This window comes from Ambystoma mexicanum, chromosome 3p (genome assembly GCF_040938575.1).
Source record: "Ambystoma mexicanum isolate Mex_15411 chromosome 3p, UKY_AmexF1_1, whole genome shotgun sequence".
Lineage (NCBI taxonomy): Eukaryota > Metazoa > Chordata > Amphibia > Caudata > Ambystomatidae > Ambystoma > Ambystoma mexicanum.
The window spans coordinates 359,276,404-359,295,132 of NC_090925.1; the positions used below are offsets into that span (position 1 = coordinate 359,276,404).

The 18,729-nt window shown below is 46.2% G+C and overlaps 1 protein-coding gene across 1 annotated transcript in view; it reads left to right on the forward strand.

Moving 5' to 3' along the window:
• The window catches only part of POFUT1 (protein O-fucosyltransferase 1), a 143,490-nt gene that overhangs the window by 31,686 nt on the left and 93,075 nt on the right, over positions 1-18,729 (forward strand). The window contains exon 2 of the mRNA XM_069651013.1: positions 5,627-5,748. Coding sequence (XP_069507114.1) covers positions 5,627-5,748 — 122 coding nt within the window. The remainder of the gene's footprint in view (positions 1-5,626; positions 5,749-18,729) is intronic.

The window sequence follows — 18,729 nt, forward strand, 5'->3', positions numbered from 1 at the left end:
TAATTTATCCCTTATTTAAAGATTTTTCTAAGAACACTGTGAAGAATCCTACGGACGCCTCACTGAAACCCTGCCCATGGTCTTCTCCCAGGTGGCCAGAGGCACACTTCCTAAATCTTACCGTGGGTTTGATGTACTGCGGGAGGATCACTTGGGAGGAGACCGGGTCCAGGGTGGTGAGGGGATCCTGTGGGATGAGACGCAGTAGTTCTCTGAAAGACGGTGCCTTTCTGGGTTGCCAAAAGAGGTAATGGCACATTGTCATTATAATGTCTGTGACCCCCATATCAAATCTCTAACTCGGGGTACACATTCTGTTAAAGCTGAGCAAGTATCATTAACAAAGATTGTTCAGGGTATCTGGGGATAAACGCATTCATTACTCCCAAAGATATAATCTAAAAGGGTCTTGAGAAAATGCCTTAAATTCAATATCTTCCTCTGTAATAACTAATTCTAACAGTTCATCCTTTAATGTGTTTAGGTGAAATGCATCTACCCTTAAAAGTAACTCGATAATTAAGAGATACCTTTTGTTGAAGGGCACTACAAGTCCCATAATCCCATTCATACTGGGAAGAGGGCTGAAGAGGCATACAGTTGCAGTAGTTGTGCAATTAAGCCTTACAGCTCACACTTTATAGAACCTTGGAGGCATAAAAGGCCCCCCCTCAGGTGTCAGCAATTGGAAGGAGAGCAAGGAGCTGGAACTGTGACTGGAATGAGGGTTGTAGAAGCTGAAGGAAGAAGGCACAAGGGTGGCAAACCAATCTGTATCGTGAGAACAAGAGGGACTCCGGAAATTGTAGACAGCTGATTCACTTGCGTGTTCTGAGAAGGTTCTGTTTCCTCAAACTCTGAAGTGCAGAGGTTGCACTGCGGAAGGTGTGTGAGAGCTGTCTTTCCCCATTTGAGCCTGATTGCTATGGTTGCCTTTGCAGAGCACATGCTGGAGACTGAGGCGAGGAGCAGTTGTTAAGTCGCAGGTCTCAGGAGTGAGAGGGGCACCATTAACATGTGGCTGGATTGGAGACCCCTTCACAGAGGAAGGGTGTGGGTCCCTAAGAAGCCAGAAGCAGTAGAAGTTGTGGAAGCAGTGCGACCCGCAGAGCAAGTGTCAAAGAAGCCGGTGAATGAAGCACACCGTTAAACCTTGCACAAGCATTGCCAGCAACAGTGTGCAGTTCCTTGTTCACTCGCGTAAGATTTAAAGCGAGTACAAGTTTGTTGAAGCTGAAGTACCCAGACAATGGAAATGTAGCACTTGTGTATAATGTCAAAGTAATTTGATTCACTTGAGACGCTAACACTGTTTTAAACCCATTGATCAATCATTAAATACTGCATGAAGAAGTGGCCGTGTGTCACTAATTAAGGAGAGTGAACATTGGGAAGACCATTACCGAATACCTTGATAAAACTTTTAACATATGAAAACTACATCAAGGAGTGGGTCGAGTGTACCGAATTTAGGTTCCTAAAGAAAGACTGAATTCTAATTTTTACTCTAAAGCAGCATGCCTTTCATAAATTGAGTATTTGCTACTGAAGAAGAGAACACGCATTGCCCAAGCCAATGGTCCCCACCCCATATTAACAGTGAGACCAGCCTTTCTCAAAGTTAGAGCATTCTAACTGTACAGTGAAGATAATAACAGTGTATTTGCCTAAGATACAAGTATAACCTGAAGCTAAGAGAGTGGCACCAAGGCTTCTGAGTAATTACTTGGGCTGATAACCGGCACACACGTGCAGGTAAAGTTGCGGAAGGGACACTGGCTGCTTGTAAAGTCTATTTTGAAGTCGATACAACCTGTAGTGCCAGAGACTGTGGAAGACAGAGAGAAGTGGGAGTCTTAAAGGCAAACCCAGGTTGTCACTGTGGCAGACAAGACAAGGGTGGTAAAGAGGCTACCCAGAGGAAGTGTGCCTTGCCTGCTTGAAGTTGTTGAAGCATTTTGAAGAATATCTTGTCGAAGCCTGTCTAGAAGTACAAATGCTTGAAGCTGTGGTAGTAGTACAAAGTGTGTAGTGATATATCTGGTTGTCAGTAGGTGCGACAATGTAGTAGTCAAAGTGGAGTACTGTGAGACAAAGCTGGCTGTTCTTATAGTAAGTCAAGTAGAAGTGAAGTTGAAGTGTAAGCGGTAGCACTGAGGTCATCCTGACAAATATATCATTGTGAATTCTAAAACTATAACTAAGAACTGTGTATCCCTAGCAGTTTTGGATGTTGCATTTTTCTTTTGAGCTGGGGGCAAGTCTTCTTGAAGAGGTGACAAAGCATCGTGGCAAGGATTACCATTTGGTGCTATTTGGTGGAAGTGGAAAGTGGATATTTCACCAAGCAGAAGAGATTTGTCATCATTGGAACTTTGGTAACAAACTTTCATACTGACTTTGAAACATCAAGAACTGATTTGGGACATTTCTTTCTTTGGATGAACACTAACATAATTGACCTTGAATCCTGGGGAAGGAAAATCACCCAGGATATTGGGTTATTCAGAGAATGTTGTTCATCTTATATTGTATTGCCATATATTTTCTTTGTGTATTTGTTGCTTAGCGTGAGGGCAAGTTGTGTTTTCCCTTAGCTTTAGCAGGGAAATCCTCAGCAGAGTAGGAATAGTGAGGCATTTTGATCATATTTATTTTCAAGAATAAAATGGCATATGTTGATAAATCATAAAACAGTTGTCCGCCTCGCGTTACTGACCCCTCACAACATCCAGTGTTAAGGCAGGCCCACCTAAGGTTCTTCCAGTTTTATGTCTTGGTTCCATTCTTTTAAACTTTGGCTGTTGACGTATGACTGGCCAGTATATCAAAAGCCCAAGTAAGAGCTAATGGTCCCTATGTTCATGCAATAAAATAGTCAACTGCGGATACCAAGTAAGCCACTTCTGGTTCCAATCCTGTGTGGTAGGAATTATTACTGGATGGTGCATATTAAGATATATTTGATCCTTCAGAAATTTGTATACATGCGACTAGTGCGCGCTACTGTGTGGATTCAGCACTTAGCATATTGAATATTCGTTACATATTGAAATTACTTATCAATTAGTAATTCCTGATTAGGCAGGTTGATTCCTCTACTTGGTCTCCATTTGTGAGCATGATGGTCAGATCATGTTGGATCCTGATGTGGACCCGCTATCTGCTTTTCAGACTGCTTGTGGGGGTGTTGCAGATGATTTGGCACCTGAAAGAAATCACATGAAACCATTCTCTCAAGCTTTGTGATTTTAAACTTCAATATAAACGGGCGGAATGCCACTGGCGTTGTGCCTATTAGGAGGAGGTTAAATTATGTCTAAAATTATTTAGACTTAAATATCACAAACCATCAAAAATGCCAACATCTTCAATTTCTCATTGTATCTCTGCCACAGAGAATTGCTCAAAATAACTTTTTTAGTTATCTTCTACCCCAGCATCCGCTGCCTCTGCCATACCCACGTCACAGACTATGTAACGCTCCCTGCCTGTCGACTCTATTTAATGACAAGATAGTCCTAACCCGTGCAAATATTTCTGCCTATTTTGGACCTTGTGGTCGCTTCGGTTGCACTAGTTCCCGCTCTTGTTGGGACGAGCTCTTCATTTATGGCTTTTTCCCCAGTTACTGAGGACCAGGTCTTTAAGATCCTAATGCAAATGAAGTTGTTTTCTAGAGATCCTGTTCCTTTTTTAAAAATGATTAAAAAGTGTGGCAAGGAACTTCACAATCCTTACTGGAGCATTGAATGTTTCAATGTCTTCTGGTTTCATCATTCCTGCACTGAAGTGTGCTGTGGTCTCTCCTCTCTTAAAGAAACCCTCCTTTGAGCCCGCTCTGCTTGCCAATTTACAGCCCATCCCCCTGCTGGGTTTTCCTATGAAGGTGTTGGAGGTGATGGTAACTCCCCAACTGAGAGATTTCCTAGAACAGTCAACTGTTCTAGATGTTTTTCAGTCCGGCTTCCGCCCTACAATGGGAAGAGTCAGCGCAAATCTCTGTCTTGGATTCTTGATCAGGACTGTATAGGGCTGCTTATTATTTCAGACCTCGTGGCACCGTTTGACACGATTGATCATGCTATATTGTGTCAACGTTTATAGATCGGCATTGGCGGGGCTGCTATTCATTGATTTGGGTCGTTTTTGGATGACGGAAAACAAATTTCTCATTTCTCTTTTTTGTTTTAAAGTTGTTTGCTGCTCCCACCCCTTTCCTATGTGGTTCCGCAGGGTTCGGCTATTTCACCATTTTTGTTTAATGTCTGTTCTTCCTCTAGCAAAACTCATTCATTCCCACGGCTGCTGCTTTTATGCAGATGACACACGGCTGATCCTTCGCATTGATCGTGATGGAACTAGTGTCATTTCGCAAATGCCTTTCTGCCATTGGATGAATACCAGTTGGCTCAAGCTAAACTCTGAGAAGACAGAAATTATGATTTTGGGAAAATCCCCTACTGAGTCTTCTATGTGGTCAAAAGACTTTTGACATATTTCCTGGGCCCTTTGCCGCACCCGGCTCCCATAGTTTGGGAGCGTAATGTCCTCACCGCTTTCCATGGTTCCAGAGGTCAGTGCTAGCTCCTATCATTTTAAACTTAGAACACTGAGGTATATTATGCCTTACATTCTAGAGAGACTGAGAAGCCAGGTGGTGTCTGCTACCATATCCCTCACTCTGGTAATGCTTTGTTTTTCTCTCTCAGCCCAAATTCTAGACCCAACGCCTGCATTTTCTGCAACATTCCGCTGCTCGCCTGGCTGTGTGCCTTCCTAAATTTACCCACACTTCTCAGGTGTTACGTGATCTTCACTGGCTCCCTGTGGAAGCTAGAGTTACATTTAAATCTATATGTATTGTCCATACAGCTTTTTTATGACTCTGGAACTGTGTATTTGCAGGAGAAGTTTAAGTATGCTCCTGCCTGTAATCTTTGCTCAGCAGATCTTTTGCTCATTCATGTTCCTCTGGTGTCTAGGAGCACTATTGGTGGTCAGGCATTTTCAGTGGCAGCTGCAGTTCTTGGAACTCTCTCCCTCCCTCTTTCTCTGTGGGGCACTGTTGACCATCTGTCTTCCAGGAAAAAAAGAAAGACGTTTCTATTTCTTTAGAGTGAGTGCGTGGTCTTGCTGCCTCTCTACTTTTGGAGGCCTAATGGTGGACAGTGGAATACTAGCGCCAAGATGCCCTATGTTGCACTTTAATAAATATACTTAACATAACAAGATTGCCATACTTGTAGATGGGCACATCAAAGAAAATGGAGATTAAAGCGGATTCACCCTCCATAATGTAATAAGGATCTACTAATTGGGCAGATAGATGAATAATTAATTGGTGTATTGTTAGAATGAACGATGTGACCACCCCTAAAGAAATACATATATAAAGAACCACTTGGTACAACAATAATTGAATCCATGCTCATACCATTAAGAGACACGTTTGTCATGATGAAGGCAGGCCTCTAAAGAAATTGAACTGCACGCTGAAATTTGTAGATCGAGATGTGTATTATACTGAGAAACAGCCCAATCAGTGACCAACCCCAGGGTTCTTTGATATATCTGTCACTCTGAAATCCTACTGTGTTCTCTTAATCGTATTCTTTTGTTCTAGGGAGATTTGGGAATCAAGCAGATCACTTCTTGGGGTCATTGGCTTTCGCTAAGATGGTGAATCGCACCCTGGCAGTGCCTCCTTGGATTGAGTACCAGCACCACAGACCACCGTACACCAATGTAAGTGAAATATAGTGTCTTTAAGAGCTTAAACGGAGCGTTCAGGTGCAATGCATACTGTTAAGGGCTAATCTGTTTTATCATTACTGTTGCTTTTCTCTGGGACCATAGCATACTGTAATGGTTTGCTTTAAACTAGCGTTGTGCTATGACACAGTAGCAAGAAAGATACTTTGCATTCTGAATACCCGTGGCCATTGGGTTGATTCATAATAAAAGCTTGGTAATGTTATCAACATGGTTTTCATTGTGCAATAAAATGAGTTACATTTGAGCTTTCATCTTTCCTGAGGCACAGTGCCTGGGGAATCCTGACACCCTTCTGAGGTACCATACTGGGCTCACCATAATTAATCTACGTAAAGAAAACAAAGAAAAAGAATACAAACCAGATCGTATAGAAGGGTTTTGGGAATTGTAGGAAGGAACTGGCTTTGGGAGAGGGAGAAGGAGAGAACACACCCCAGTTGGACCTGAGAGGGTCGGTGTCACGACCCTCGCCCAAAACCCCCAAATGACCGAGAAGGTTGGTGGCAGTAAGATGTAGATAGGTACTATGTGAGAGAGCTAAGGAGGAGTCAAGTTGTGAATACATATAGACAATATAGCGCAATTGAAAGCAAACCCGAGAGTCAAAAGAAAGCCTAGAAAGTGTGAAAAGTCAGTGGGATATAGGGGTATGAGAAGAAAGGGGTACAAATGGGTGAGTTGATGATGGAGAGGGGCCAGCTGGTATGGTGGGGGACTGACTCACAAGGCAGACCATTAGTCTAGACAAGAGTGGAGATGAGTAGTTTGGCAAGAGGGAAAAGATCACACTTAGGAATGTTGTACAACTGATAATGACAGGAAAAATAAACCTTAGAAACCTGGAGAGAGAAAAGGAGGGTGAAGGATTAAAGATGACCCCTAAGTTATGGGCAGAAGAAAAAGGGAAGGAGGGAATGCAGGGATGATGAGGGAATAGTAGAAGCAGGAAAGAAAAATGCATTGGTTTTAAAAGCCTCAAGATGGGGGGGGGGGGGTGGTGGGAGTGAGTGCATCCAGGATTGAATGGCTAGAAGACTAGCAGAGAGGGTAGAATTGAGAGAATCAGGAGGCCAGAAAACAAAACTGATCGGAGTCATCGGCATAGAAATTATAGGAAAGAAGGGATAATTGAGGACAGTCGTAGTATAGAGCGCGAAGAGTAAATGACCCAACACAACCCAGTGGAATACAACATTGCAGGGAAAGGGTGGTGGGCCGCTTTCCAGCTCCAGACATAGAAAAGGTATGGTCAAATAAATATGACTGAAACCATTGTAAAACAGGAGCAGAAGGCCCCAAAGAGGTAAGAGTCGGATGATCCACTGTGTCGAAGGTCTCTGAGAGTTCATAAATTGATTAAAGCTTTAGAGAGGAGTGATTTGACAACGTATGACAGGGCTACTTTCCGTACAATGCAATGTACGAAAACCTGAATGTTGTACAGGAAGAAGAGAATAGTGATCATAGTAAGTATTAACTTGGAAATTGACACTACATTAGAATATCTAGGACAGGAAGGGAAATAGGACAAACATTGTCAAGTAAGATGGGGTCCAAAAAGGGTTCTTTAGAATTGGGAGAATGATGGTATGTTTAAAGTCGGTAGGAAAGACAGGCTAAATCGAGAAGTGAACAACGGGATAAGTTGGGGAAACTAATGAGGAATAAGAGAAGAAAGTAGGGAAGATGTTGGGCAAGCACAGGAGATGACGAGAGACATGTTGGAATTGGACAGAAGCAAAAAAGAGGAAAGGGAAAATGGTGGGTCTGAGAAAGGAGAAGGAACTCTTCAGGGGAAGGAGAGGAACACAATTGGGTTACTTTTTGTTAAAGAAGAAATCAATGGGGGGAGAGTGGATGAACTTGAGGGTACAGGGAATTAAGGTAATAAAATAAGATGAAGAAGTTGAAACAAATAAAAATGAGGGGAAAGAGAGAGGATGAGGTCAAAGAAATATTGCTTTTTTGCTGCAAGAAGAGTGGTGGTATAAGAGGACTGCAAGGAAGAAAGCAGGTTCCAATCAAGAGAGGAGTTAGATGAAACTTCATCTTGCCTTAGACATTGCCTTGGGACTATACAGAAAGTGAGTCTGTGGAATTCAGATAGTAAATGCTGTAGGCCACTAGTGTCTGGTTGCCAGGGCATGCTATCCAGTGTTGTCTGAATGTGGTCTGGTAGGTTAGTCTGAGGTCTCGGGTGAGCGGACTGCATGCCAGTGGGGTGTGACTGATGGGTGGGGGGGGGGGGCTACAATTTAAAGGTAATGTTTACTTTATTTATTGAACTTTTGTATGGTGCCTATACAGCAGAAAGTGTTTCCAGGCGCCACAAGACTAAGGGGATCGTACAAGTGCAGCAACAGGAAGTGCAGGGGAGGGTGAGTGGAAGGTAAGCAGGGTAAGGTGGGATGCAGGAGAGGGGGAGAGCCAGGGGCTGGGTAAGTGCTGGGGGGGAGGGCCTGAGGTCCAAGTGCTGTAGGCGACCGGTGGGAGGGGGGTGTGTCAGTTTGTGCGAGGAGGGGCCAGGGGGTGGACCAACTCAATAGTCAGATCAGGGAAGGGTGCCCACAGGCAAGTGCAGGGTGCTAAGGCAGACTGGTTGGGCGGGGGTTGGGGGGCGGGGAGGGTCTGGCCCTTGTATGACTCGGCAGCGACCAATTGTATAACCGGGGGGTGGGGGGTGTCATTAGCAGTGGAGGGGGAGGGGGAAGGAGGAGGAGAAGAGGAAGGTCTTGAGAAGCTTCCGGAACTTGAGATTCAGCTCAAGTCTGAGAGGAGCGGGGAGACTGTTCCAGAGGGATGCTCCTGCTGAAGAAGGAGATCCACCCCCCACTCTGCTTGTAGAGACGACTAACCTGCAGAGAGGAGAGTTGGAGGATGTAAGGACTCTAGAAGGGTGGTACTTGGTGAGTAAAAGTTGAATGTAGCATGGTCTCAGGAAGCCTTGTGGATGATGCAGGGGGTCTTGAATGTGATGATTGCATTCACCGGGAGCCAGTGGAGACCCATTAGGGCTGGAGAGATGCGGCCTCTGGGCTTGAGGTCAAGGATAAATCATGCAGTCTTATTCTGGATTAGTTGTAGAGGGCAAAGGGAGGAAAGGGGCAGATTAAGGAAGAGGCTATTGCAGTAGTGCAGCCTAGAGATAACCAGAGCGCTAGAGACATTGAGTTTGTGGTTGAAGGTGCAGAAAGGGATATCTCTGAGGAGGTGAAGCTGAAAGTGAACCCTGTTAGGAAAGATTTCTCTGAATGTAATTTTCCTTCCGTATTATGGACCCCCCAAACGTTTTGCTTTGGACCCGCCCCCGCTTCCTTTTATTAATTGAACCAATCAAAACCATGGTTGTAACCAGAAAAATTCCAAGAGGCAACCCCTCGCCATATCTTCTGCTGCCTTTATCTGATATGGATGTTTCTAAGAGCCCGGGGTTTAAAGTATTGATTCTCCCGCTCCTCCACATAGTCCTGAAGTGGGTCCAATATGGCCAAGAATTTCAGATATGACCCTGATTTTATGGCGCAGATGTTTTCCATTGCCATAACTCCCCACACTTTCACCCACCACCATGGAGTTGTAGGGCCCTCTACTGTCTTCCATGGTTGGGCCACTGTCATCCTTGCTGCAGCCAGAAGGTGGGTTATGAGGGCCGCTCTGTTTCCTGAGGCTGCATAGTTCCTGTCTGCCACTGCCCCCAGCAGAATGACTTTCGGGGAACATGGTAGGTCTGCGCCCGTTATGTCCCTGATCAGGCTCAGTATTTCTTTCCAGTATATTTTTATCCTTGGGCACGACCACCACATATGGAACATGTCTCCTCTTTCTCCACACTGACGCCAGCATGCTTGGGGGTACGTGGGGATCATTCTGTGTATTCTACTTGGGGGTAAATACCAGCGGTGACATAGTTTGTATGCCGATTCTTTAATTGCCGTGGATTTGGATAATTTGTGCACCCTCCTCCAAATTTGACTCCATTCTTCCTGCGTAATCTCCTCTCCTATGTCCCGCTCCCAATCTTTCATGTACTGGAGGGAGTCGTCTGTTTGCGCCTTATTCAGTAGCTTGTATAGTCTAGTGATCCCTTTTTCATGTGTCCACTCCCGTATTGTTAGTTCTAGGCCTACCGGGGGACGTAACCCTGCTCTTTTTATCTCTGGGTGTGAGATCCAGTGACTCAATTGAATATATTTGAATCTGTGGTTTTCGACGAAGCCGAATCTATGTTTACATCCTTCGAAGGTGAGTGGGGCGTCGTCCTGTTACATATCTTGTAGGGACAATGTGTCTGCTTCGTTCCATCTTCCCAGAATCTTTTGTGAAGGCCAGGTGAGAAATCTGGATTATGCGTGATAGGGGATAGTGGGCCCAGACCTAGTTTGACCCCCCTGCTACGGATAGCCTTATCCCAGCTGTGTAGGGTCGTTTTAGTGGCTGCTAATAGGATACCTCCCGTATCTCTTGCTTTTGTTTTTAGGAATGGTAGCTTACTCAAAGGGATATCTGTCGCAGTCTGTTCTATTTGGTCTTTACCCGCCCATTTCAATGCTGGTGCTAATTGAGCTGCTAACGCGCATCTCCCCATATCCGGGACTCCCAGCCCCCCAAGTAGTGTGGGCCGCATCAGGATCCTTTTTTGGATCCTCGGCTTCTTATTTCCCCAGATGAATTTAAACACCGCCTTTTGGAGTTCTAGGATCTGTTTTGGGGGGTTGTCCACTGGGGTTGAGCTTACTACATACAGTACTTTGGGTAGCAAGGTCATCTTTATCGCCGCTATTCTAGCAAACCAGGACTATTCCTGGGCATCCCATCTCTGCAGGTCCTCCTGCAGGCGCTTCCATAGAGGTATAATGTTTGCATTGAGCGGATTCTTGACGGTTCTAGTGATATGGATTCCTAGGTATTCGAGGGACTGTTTTTTTCCCATTTCAGGGGATAATGTTCCTTCAGGAAAGCTATGTCCCCACTACCTTATATTCAACGCTTTGGATTTTGAATAGTTTATTGTGAACCCTGATGTCTTTTCGAACTTCTGCAGTTCTCTGATTATTTTGGGTAATGTGTGTCTTGAGTCTGCCATATAGAGCATGATATCATCTGCGTAGAGGGCTATCTTGTTTTTAATCTCCCCGGTGCGCACCCCTCTAATTCCCGGGTCTTCCCTTATTCTGCAGGCAAATGGTTCCATCGCCATAGCAAATATGAGCGGGGATAGAGGGCACCCCTGCCGAGTTCCCCTCCGGATATTGATTCTTTCTGAGGTGTAGCCATTCACCATTAGTTGCGTAGATGGATGCTGGTAATTTGCCAGAACCATCTTGGTGAATATCGGTCCACACCCAAAACCCTCCAATATCAGTCTTAGGTACCTCCAATCTATGCTGTTGAATGCTCGTGTGGCATCTAATGCAGCGATCGAGAATTTGTGGGCCCCCCTGGCCTCCCAGTCTATTATGTCAATTACGCGCCAGACATTATCCTGAGTATGTCTCCCCCTTACGAAGCCTGCCTGGTCTGCGTGTATTATCTCGGGCAGTATTACTGCCAATCGATTCGCCAGTATTTTCGCATACAGTTTTGCATCTGTGTTGAGGAGAGCTATGGGGCGGTAACTGGTGCATTCTACTGGGTCTTTCCCAGGTTTTAGGGGTAATATCGTGGTTGAGTGTCCCATATCCTTTGAAACTGCTCTCCTATCCCTGATTAGATTGAAAAGGCGAGTGAGGGGGGGGGGGGGTTAATAATTGTGTCTGGAATATTTTGTAAAACCCATTCCTTAGTCCGTCGGGGCCTGGTGCCTTTCCCCTGGGTAGTGCTGCTATCGCATCACACACTTCCTGTATTGTGATGGGGTCCCCCAATTTTTCTTTGTTCCGATATCTGTGGCAATTTTACGGCTGACAATATGATTCTTGTTCTGGTGCATTCAGGTTCTCGCTAATCAGCAGTTTTTTTATGAAAGTGGACCATCGTTACTAGTTTATCCTCTTCTCCCGTCTGCAGTTCCCCTCTACTATTTCTTAGCCGGGTGATATAATTACGCACCTTCTGTTTGCGTAGTTTAGCTGCCAAGAATTTGCTCGCTTTCCCCCGTGTATGTAGTATGATTGTTTCGTGTTTAACAGTATTTGCGCTGTTCTATCTGCGGTATGGTTTTCTAGTTTGGCTCTGGCCTTTTTAAGGTCTCGCCAGGCTCTGGGCGTCTGACGGGTCTTATGGAGCTTTTCAGCGTTTCTAACCTCTTCTTCCAATTTGCGCGTTATAAGGGCTCGCTCCCTATAGTATTGCGTTGCTTGTGCTATGAATTCCCCCCCTAATTACTGCTTTCCCCGCATCCCACACCACCCTCCAGTCCACCTCTCCATTGTCATTTGCAAGGAAATGGGGAACTAAGTGCAATATCCCTCAGGATTGTTTCATTTTGCCGCCATTGTGGTCGGGGTCTATGTATTGTCCCTTGCAGTTCTATGCAGGTCACGACTGGGGCGTGATCGGAGAGGTATTGGACTCCGATTTCTATTTTTTTGACATAGGGGATCAATGTAGAGGACACCAGAATCATGTCTATACTCAGCAGTGCACAGGGGTTACTCTAGAAGTGTGTGTATTCTCGGGTGTCCGGATGGAAAAATCGCCACGTTTCTATCACATCCAAATCTCTGAAAAGCTTTCCAAGGGCCTGTCTATTTCGCTGATCTGCTGCGGTTGGGGGGGGGGGGTGTTTTATCTAATTGCGGGTCCATTACCTTGTTGCTATTTCTTGGTCATGCTTTTTTCAGTATGCAAAGTTCATTACTGTACCGTTCACTGGGGTCCTTTTTGTTTTTTGGCCCTAGACACCATATAAGGATTTTTTTGGTGAATGTACAAATGTGCCTAGGACGAATGGTGGCAGGAGTTTACTTTAGCAGGAGACCTATGCCCCGCTCAACTGATTAAGGATGCAGCCCATGATCTCGCACCATTTATTACCAAACTAATAAATGCGTCTTTCACATCAGGCACCGTACCTAATAACTTAAAACAGCCCTGTGTCCTCCCTCTGCTTAAATAAACAAACTTAGACCCATCCACTCCAACTAACTACCGCCCCATCACCACAGTACCGTTCCTTCTTAAAATCATCGACAAATTAGCATACCACCAGATCCAACATTACCTTGAGCACTTCATCTCCTAGGCGTCCGACAATCGGGTTTCAGGCCACAGCATGGAACCGAAACTGCACTTATAGATCTCAAGGCACATATAGACGAGCTGAGAGACCAGGGCAAGACAGCACTATTGTTACTCCTCGATCTCTCTGCGGCCTTCGATCTGGTCGACCATGAGATCTTGTGCAACCACCTACAAATAGCTGCCCACTTCTCTCAAGAAGCAACCAACTGGATCCAATCCTTCCTCAATAACCGCACGATGAGTCTTCTCATTGTCAGCAGCAGCCGACCCTACACCTATCACTTGCGGCGTGCCTCAAGGATCTTGCGTCTCCCCTACACTTTATAACATTTTCACGAAGCCCCTTTTCGATGATCTAGACGGTCTGGGTATCACCTACATTAATTACGCCGATGATACCCAGATCCTCATCCCGTTGTCGGGGGATTACGACAAGGATTTGGCCTTCGTTAATAAAGTGTACCTCATCATCCAGGCATGGATGGCCTCACACGGTCTATGCCTGAATGATGACAAGACGGAACTCCTTATTCTAGGATCTACACACTACCTCAACAAACTGGGCCACAAATACTCATCGTTCATAATTGACGACAACAAGATCAAAGTAGCTAAGGAGGTTAAAACCCTCGGCTTCTATCTAGACTCCACCCTCACCTTCAACAAACAAGTGAATGCAATGGCCTCCGCCACCTCCTACACTTGCAAACTCATTAGGGCAGCCAAAACCTTTCTCTCCCCCACCAACTGTACCACCCTGGCTAGGGCGCTGATCCTGTCAAAGTTGGACTACTGTAACGCTCTATGTGTAGGTTGTAACAAATATATCTCAAATAAAATCCAAATCCTCCAAAATAATGCCCTTGGAGCGGCCCTCAGTATCCCGAAGAAAGCCCATATCTCAGTTTCCAGAAGATCTGTCAACTGGCTATCCACCAAGGACAAGATATTCCTTAAATCGGTATCTCTGATTCATAAATGCCTCCACCAAGCAGTCCCTCAATACCTCATCGCAAGATTTACTAGACCCACCCTCTCTCGCCCCTCGAACGGCCAATTCCAACCTTCTTCTGGTGCCCAGGTTCAAACGTACAATGTCTGGAGGTAATAGCTTCCCAGTAAAAGCAGCGCAATTCTGGAACTCCCTTCCTCCTACCTGCAGGGAGGACCTACCCTACCACCAGTTCAGAGCCAGGACTGTCCACTGGCTCAAATCTCTCGACTCATAATGACTTCCGATGCCCAGATGCGCCACTACCATGTGGCTCCTTACCTCATTGAATGTAAATATGTATATAGTACAGCCTACAATGTTTATGTCCTACCCTTCCTATTTGGTGTGATACGTCCGGCACTGTAACCGCAGCTGGACCTCACCCTACTGTATGTAACTAAGTTTTGCAACCCTCTTGCTGCCTTTGCGCCTGGCTACCCCTGGGTTTGGTGCGCATTATAAATAAATACAAATACTTTTCTGGTATTTTAACTACTTTTTATCGACCCATGCCACATTTACTGCAGATGGTTCATGACTGTGGCCAGTGCTGGAAATGGCTGTGCTACAAAGTCTTTTGTTATGTCCTTTGGCCATCTTGTACCCTTGGGCTGTCCTGGGAATCCCTTATTTGGGCATGCAGCCTCCCGCGAAAACCAAATCTTTCGCGGGCTCCTGCATTTCACGTGTGCTAGCGCCCAGGAAGAGGGTTGGGACTGTCTGGTCCCAATCCACACTACTGGTGGCAGGATGTCTAGTGTGCACGAATGCATGGTGACAACCTTGGAAGATGAATGGACCATGACTGGCGTGCATGCAAAGGAGCAGATCTTCTATTGGTTGTCTAGATTCGATCACACACCACATTTTGGATAAGAGAAGGGGCCCTGCATCTATTCCAGGTAGATCCATAGTGGTTCATACTGAACTACAGAAGGAACCAAATATCCTGTGAGCTGAAGCAGACCCGTTGACCTGCCAGAGACGAGCTGGAAGGTTTGGCACACTGAGCCTGCTGTTGTCTTGACTGACCTCTGCTTTGTCCTTGACCTTAGAAGGCATGCAAGGGCGCTTCGAACCATTTGAGTAGTGGGAACTACTACTCTCAGCGTCTCCTGATTTCCCGCCAAACGAGCCTTTTTCTGAAGTGTTCCTGGGCCATTCAGTGAACTAACCAGCTTTACTCGCGGGATATCGCATAGATGCGCCACTGTCTCAAGCTGAGACTCAAAACTTGGGGAATCGCTAGCTTGTTGTCCTCGACACTCTCCAGCCAAACTTCATAGGCCTGGGTCGTGGATTAGGAGGGTGTGTCATGCCGCAAGTGTTGGTGGTCATTGCTTTGTGGTGACGGTATCTGTGGGTGGCTTTCCCGCCTTCTCTTCTGTGCCCCGAGTCCTGCTGCACTACAATCTTACTCCTCCCTTCGTTGGCAGAGTTGTGGCTACTGTCCCGGACGACTGTCCTGTCCCGCAGCACCTAGAGCCGTAGCAATGAACAAAGGCAGGATCTGAAACCTCAGACAACCTTGACTAAATTGGCATAGTTTTGCCCGGATTGTGGCAAGGGGTGGCTAGTACTTGTATAACTTACTAGTGGCTCCTGGCTCATCCATTTGCTTTTACGCACAAGGGTTCCTTGGGATCCTCTTTGGCTGGGATAGCCTGCACTCCGTGGCCTGTTCCGAAAGTCGGAAACTGCTCTGTCCGCAAGGGCAGACCATGCTGTGACGACTGGAATTTATTCTACCCCTTTCAGGACCCTTACCCAACTGTCCCAGCCTCTGAAAAAGAGACTGTGTTAACTTTACGCACAACCGCACGTTTTTACACACTGCTGTACTTTGAGCACATGGCTCCCTACTTCGTCAGGCTGGACTGAATAAATTAGGGCTTCCATCCTGAAGACTTCCTAATGCATTATTTGTATTAACCCCTCTTCTGTTACAGGTTGTGGATGTGTTATCCCTTTTACCGCATTAGGCTACAGTAGCTGTATATATGTTACATAGTGATATGCTTGTGTGGTAACTTTCGCATTATTGGTTTTGGTTATTCGCGTTGTTTATGCGTCTAAAATAAATGTTTATGTATTTTTGATATACACCTGTCTAAGGGTATTCTGTGGTGGTGTTGTGTGCTCATTGTGGGCTTCCGATCACTCTCATCTCCTGAGACTTGGTCTTGACTGCATGCCGAGGTACTGTGATTGGTCTGGCTTGTCCAGAAGGTTCCCCTGTTTCACTAAACTAGAGTAGCCTCCTAAACCTCTGTCCACCAGGTCAGAGTTTAGAAATTCATTTTAGCAAGCCTACTTGGCAAGGTCAGCAATATGAGGTGAGAAGGAGCAAGAGGAGTTGAAGATGACCCCTAGATCTTTTGCCTCACAAGAGGGTTTCAGGAAGGGGCCTATTGAGAGGGGACCAGAGATTGGGAGGGAAGGAGGCGGGGAGGCCAATGAGAAGAATCTACGTCTTACTTACATTAAGACAGAGATTAGAAGCACACCATGCCGGAATAGCAGTCAGACAATATCAGGAATGGGAGAGGAAGGAGAAGCGGTAGATGACAGAAGCTTAAAGGAGATCTGAGTGTCATCCGCATAACACCGGAAGTGAGGAGAAGGTAGAGATCAGGTGGGTGAGGGGAGCAAGGTAAAAGTTAAAAAGCCATGCCAATAGGATGGAGGCTGAGCGACGCTGCAGTTAGAGAGTGAGGTAGAGGAGAGAAAAGGGCCCATTTGAGCCTGGGAATGCTGATTTGAGGGGAAAGAAGTCGGCCATGTCCAATGTATCAGTCGATTAAGGAGGGTGCATGATTGACCATGTCAAAGGCATAGGACAGATCAAGGAGGATGAGAACGAACAGGGAGAGCTGTGAGTCGAGGTTTGAGAGCAGGTCTTCACAGGTCTTCAGGAGAAGTTTATGTGCCTCTGGCTGCTCTAAAGCCAACTGGTGGAGGCAACCAACAGAGTCAGTGTGACGGATTAGTTCGGAGATGACCAACTTCGGCAAAGGTTTGCCCAAGAAGGGAGTAGTGGAGATAGGGCGGTAGTTCTCTGGACAGGAAGGGTCAGCAGGTTACTTTTTCTTTTTAGGAGGGGGTGCACCAGGGAGTGCTTGATTATGGGAAGGAGCCAGTTGCAAAAGAGTGATTGCAGAACTCAACCAGAGAGGGAGCAAGGGCAGCAATATTGTCCATGATAGTTCTAGAGGAGCAGGGAAGCAATTGTTTTTGAGAAGACTTTCATAGGGCGAGCAGTCTTAGTGATCTCATCCTGTGCTATGGGAGAGAAGGAGGAGAGTAGCAGGAATGGAGAGATGGGGCATAGGTAGGCTCGAGTGCAAGTGGAGGAGGGAGGAACGTGAGGACAGGATATCGTGAGTGTTTTTTTCTTTTTTTTAGAAGTGGGAGGCAAAGGCCATACAGACGGCCTGTGAAGGAAAAGGAGATGTAGAGACTGCAGTAGAATAGGCAAGTTCCTTACAGATTATGAAAAGTTCAGCCATGTTATTTGTGGACCCGGAAATGCGGGCTTGGATATGGGCCATCTTCTTGGACCGGATGGAAAGTCTGTAGTGCCTTTGGAGGAGGCGACAGGTCAGTTTGTCAGAGGATGTGCGTGAAGCTAGCCACTTCCCTTCTGGAACTCTGCACTTGCTTTTCAGCGCGGCCAGGTCGGAATCATACTAACGGTTGCACTTGGAGGCAGGTTTCAAACGGATCCTCATGGCAGGGGCAAGGATGTCAATAGTGTCAGAGCTGGAGAGGTGAAGGTTAGTAAGGATTGAGTTGGAGTCGGAGACAATAGAAGGGGTGTAGGGGGGAATAAAAGAGGCAGCAAAGGTGGATACTGGCACTCGCTTCATCGGTCGAATGACTGAAAAGGAGGCTGGCAGTGTGGGAAGAGGATTAGCTGGGGAGCCCAGGAGCTCCAGTTGAAAAGAGGGGAGAGAATGATCAGACCAAGAGAGGTGTACAGAGAGGGTTGGAGAGAAGTCAGAGATGAGCACATCCAGAGTGTGCCTGATTGAATGAGTGGGCCAGAGGGAGAAATAGTGAGGGAGAAGGAGTCAAAGAAGGGTAAGGCCACATCAGGTGAGTCTAGGTGGATATTGAAGTCTTAGAAGTTTTGAGGTAGATGTTGGGTGAGAAGATAAGAATTCGGCCCAGAAGGAGGAGGCTGTGCCATGGATCCTGTAGATAGTGGCAAGAAGGATAGAGAGGGTGGAAGAGATGCAAAGCTTGCAGACAAGCCATTTAAATGAGGAGTGGGATTGGATAGGTATGATGGAGGCAGGGATCCATTCAGGGAAGACAAGGGCCACTCTGCCTCCAGGCCGGTTGGTCCTGGACTTAGGGAGGATCTTATAGCCATCAGAAGGAAGAGTGTAAAGAGCAGTGACGGAGCTGGCATTGAACCACGTCTCCATGAGCGTGTCTAGGTTAAAGTCTTCAAGGAGTTGACAGATGTCAGAAGTGCTTGACAGCGGAGCGAGAATTGAGGGTAGCTAAGTGAAGCTGATTGCCACCTTTGAAGGTTTCCCGGGATAGGGTAGAGGTATGTGGTACCACCACTGGGCGGTGTGGGGGAGGTAGGAGGGGATGGGAGGAGTGGTAGGAGAAGGAAGGAAGTTAATAAGAGACAGTAGATGTCTGTCTAGAAGGAGATTGGGCTGAGCGCCCTGGGCTGTGATAATGCCATTCAAGCAGACATTGATGATGCACCTAGATGATGGGAAGGACAGAAACCATACAGGTACTGAATAGGTCTG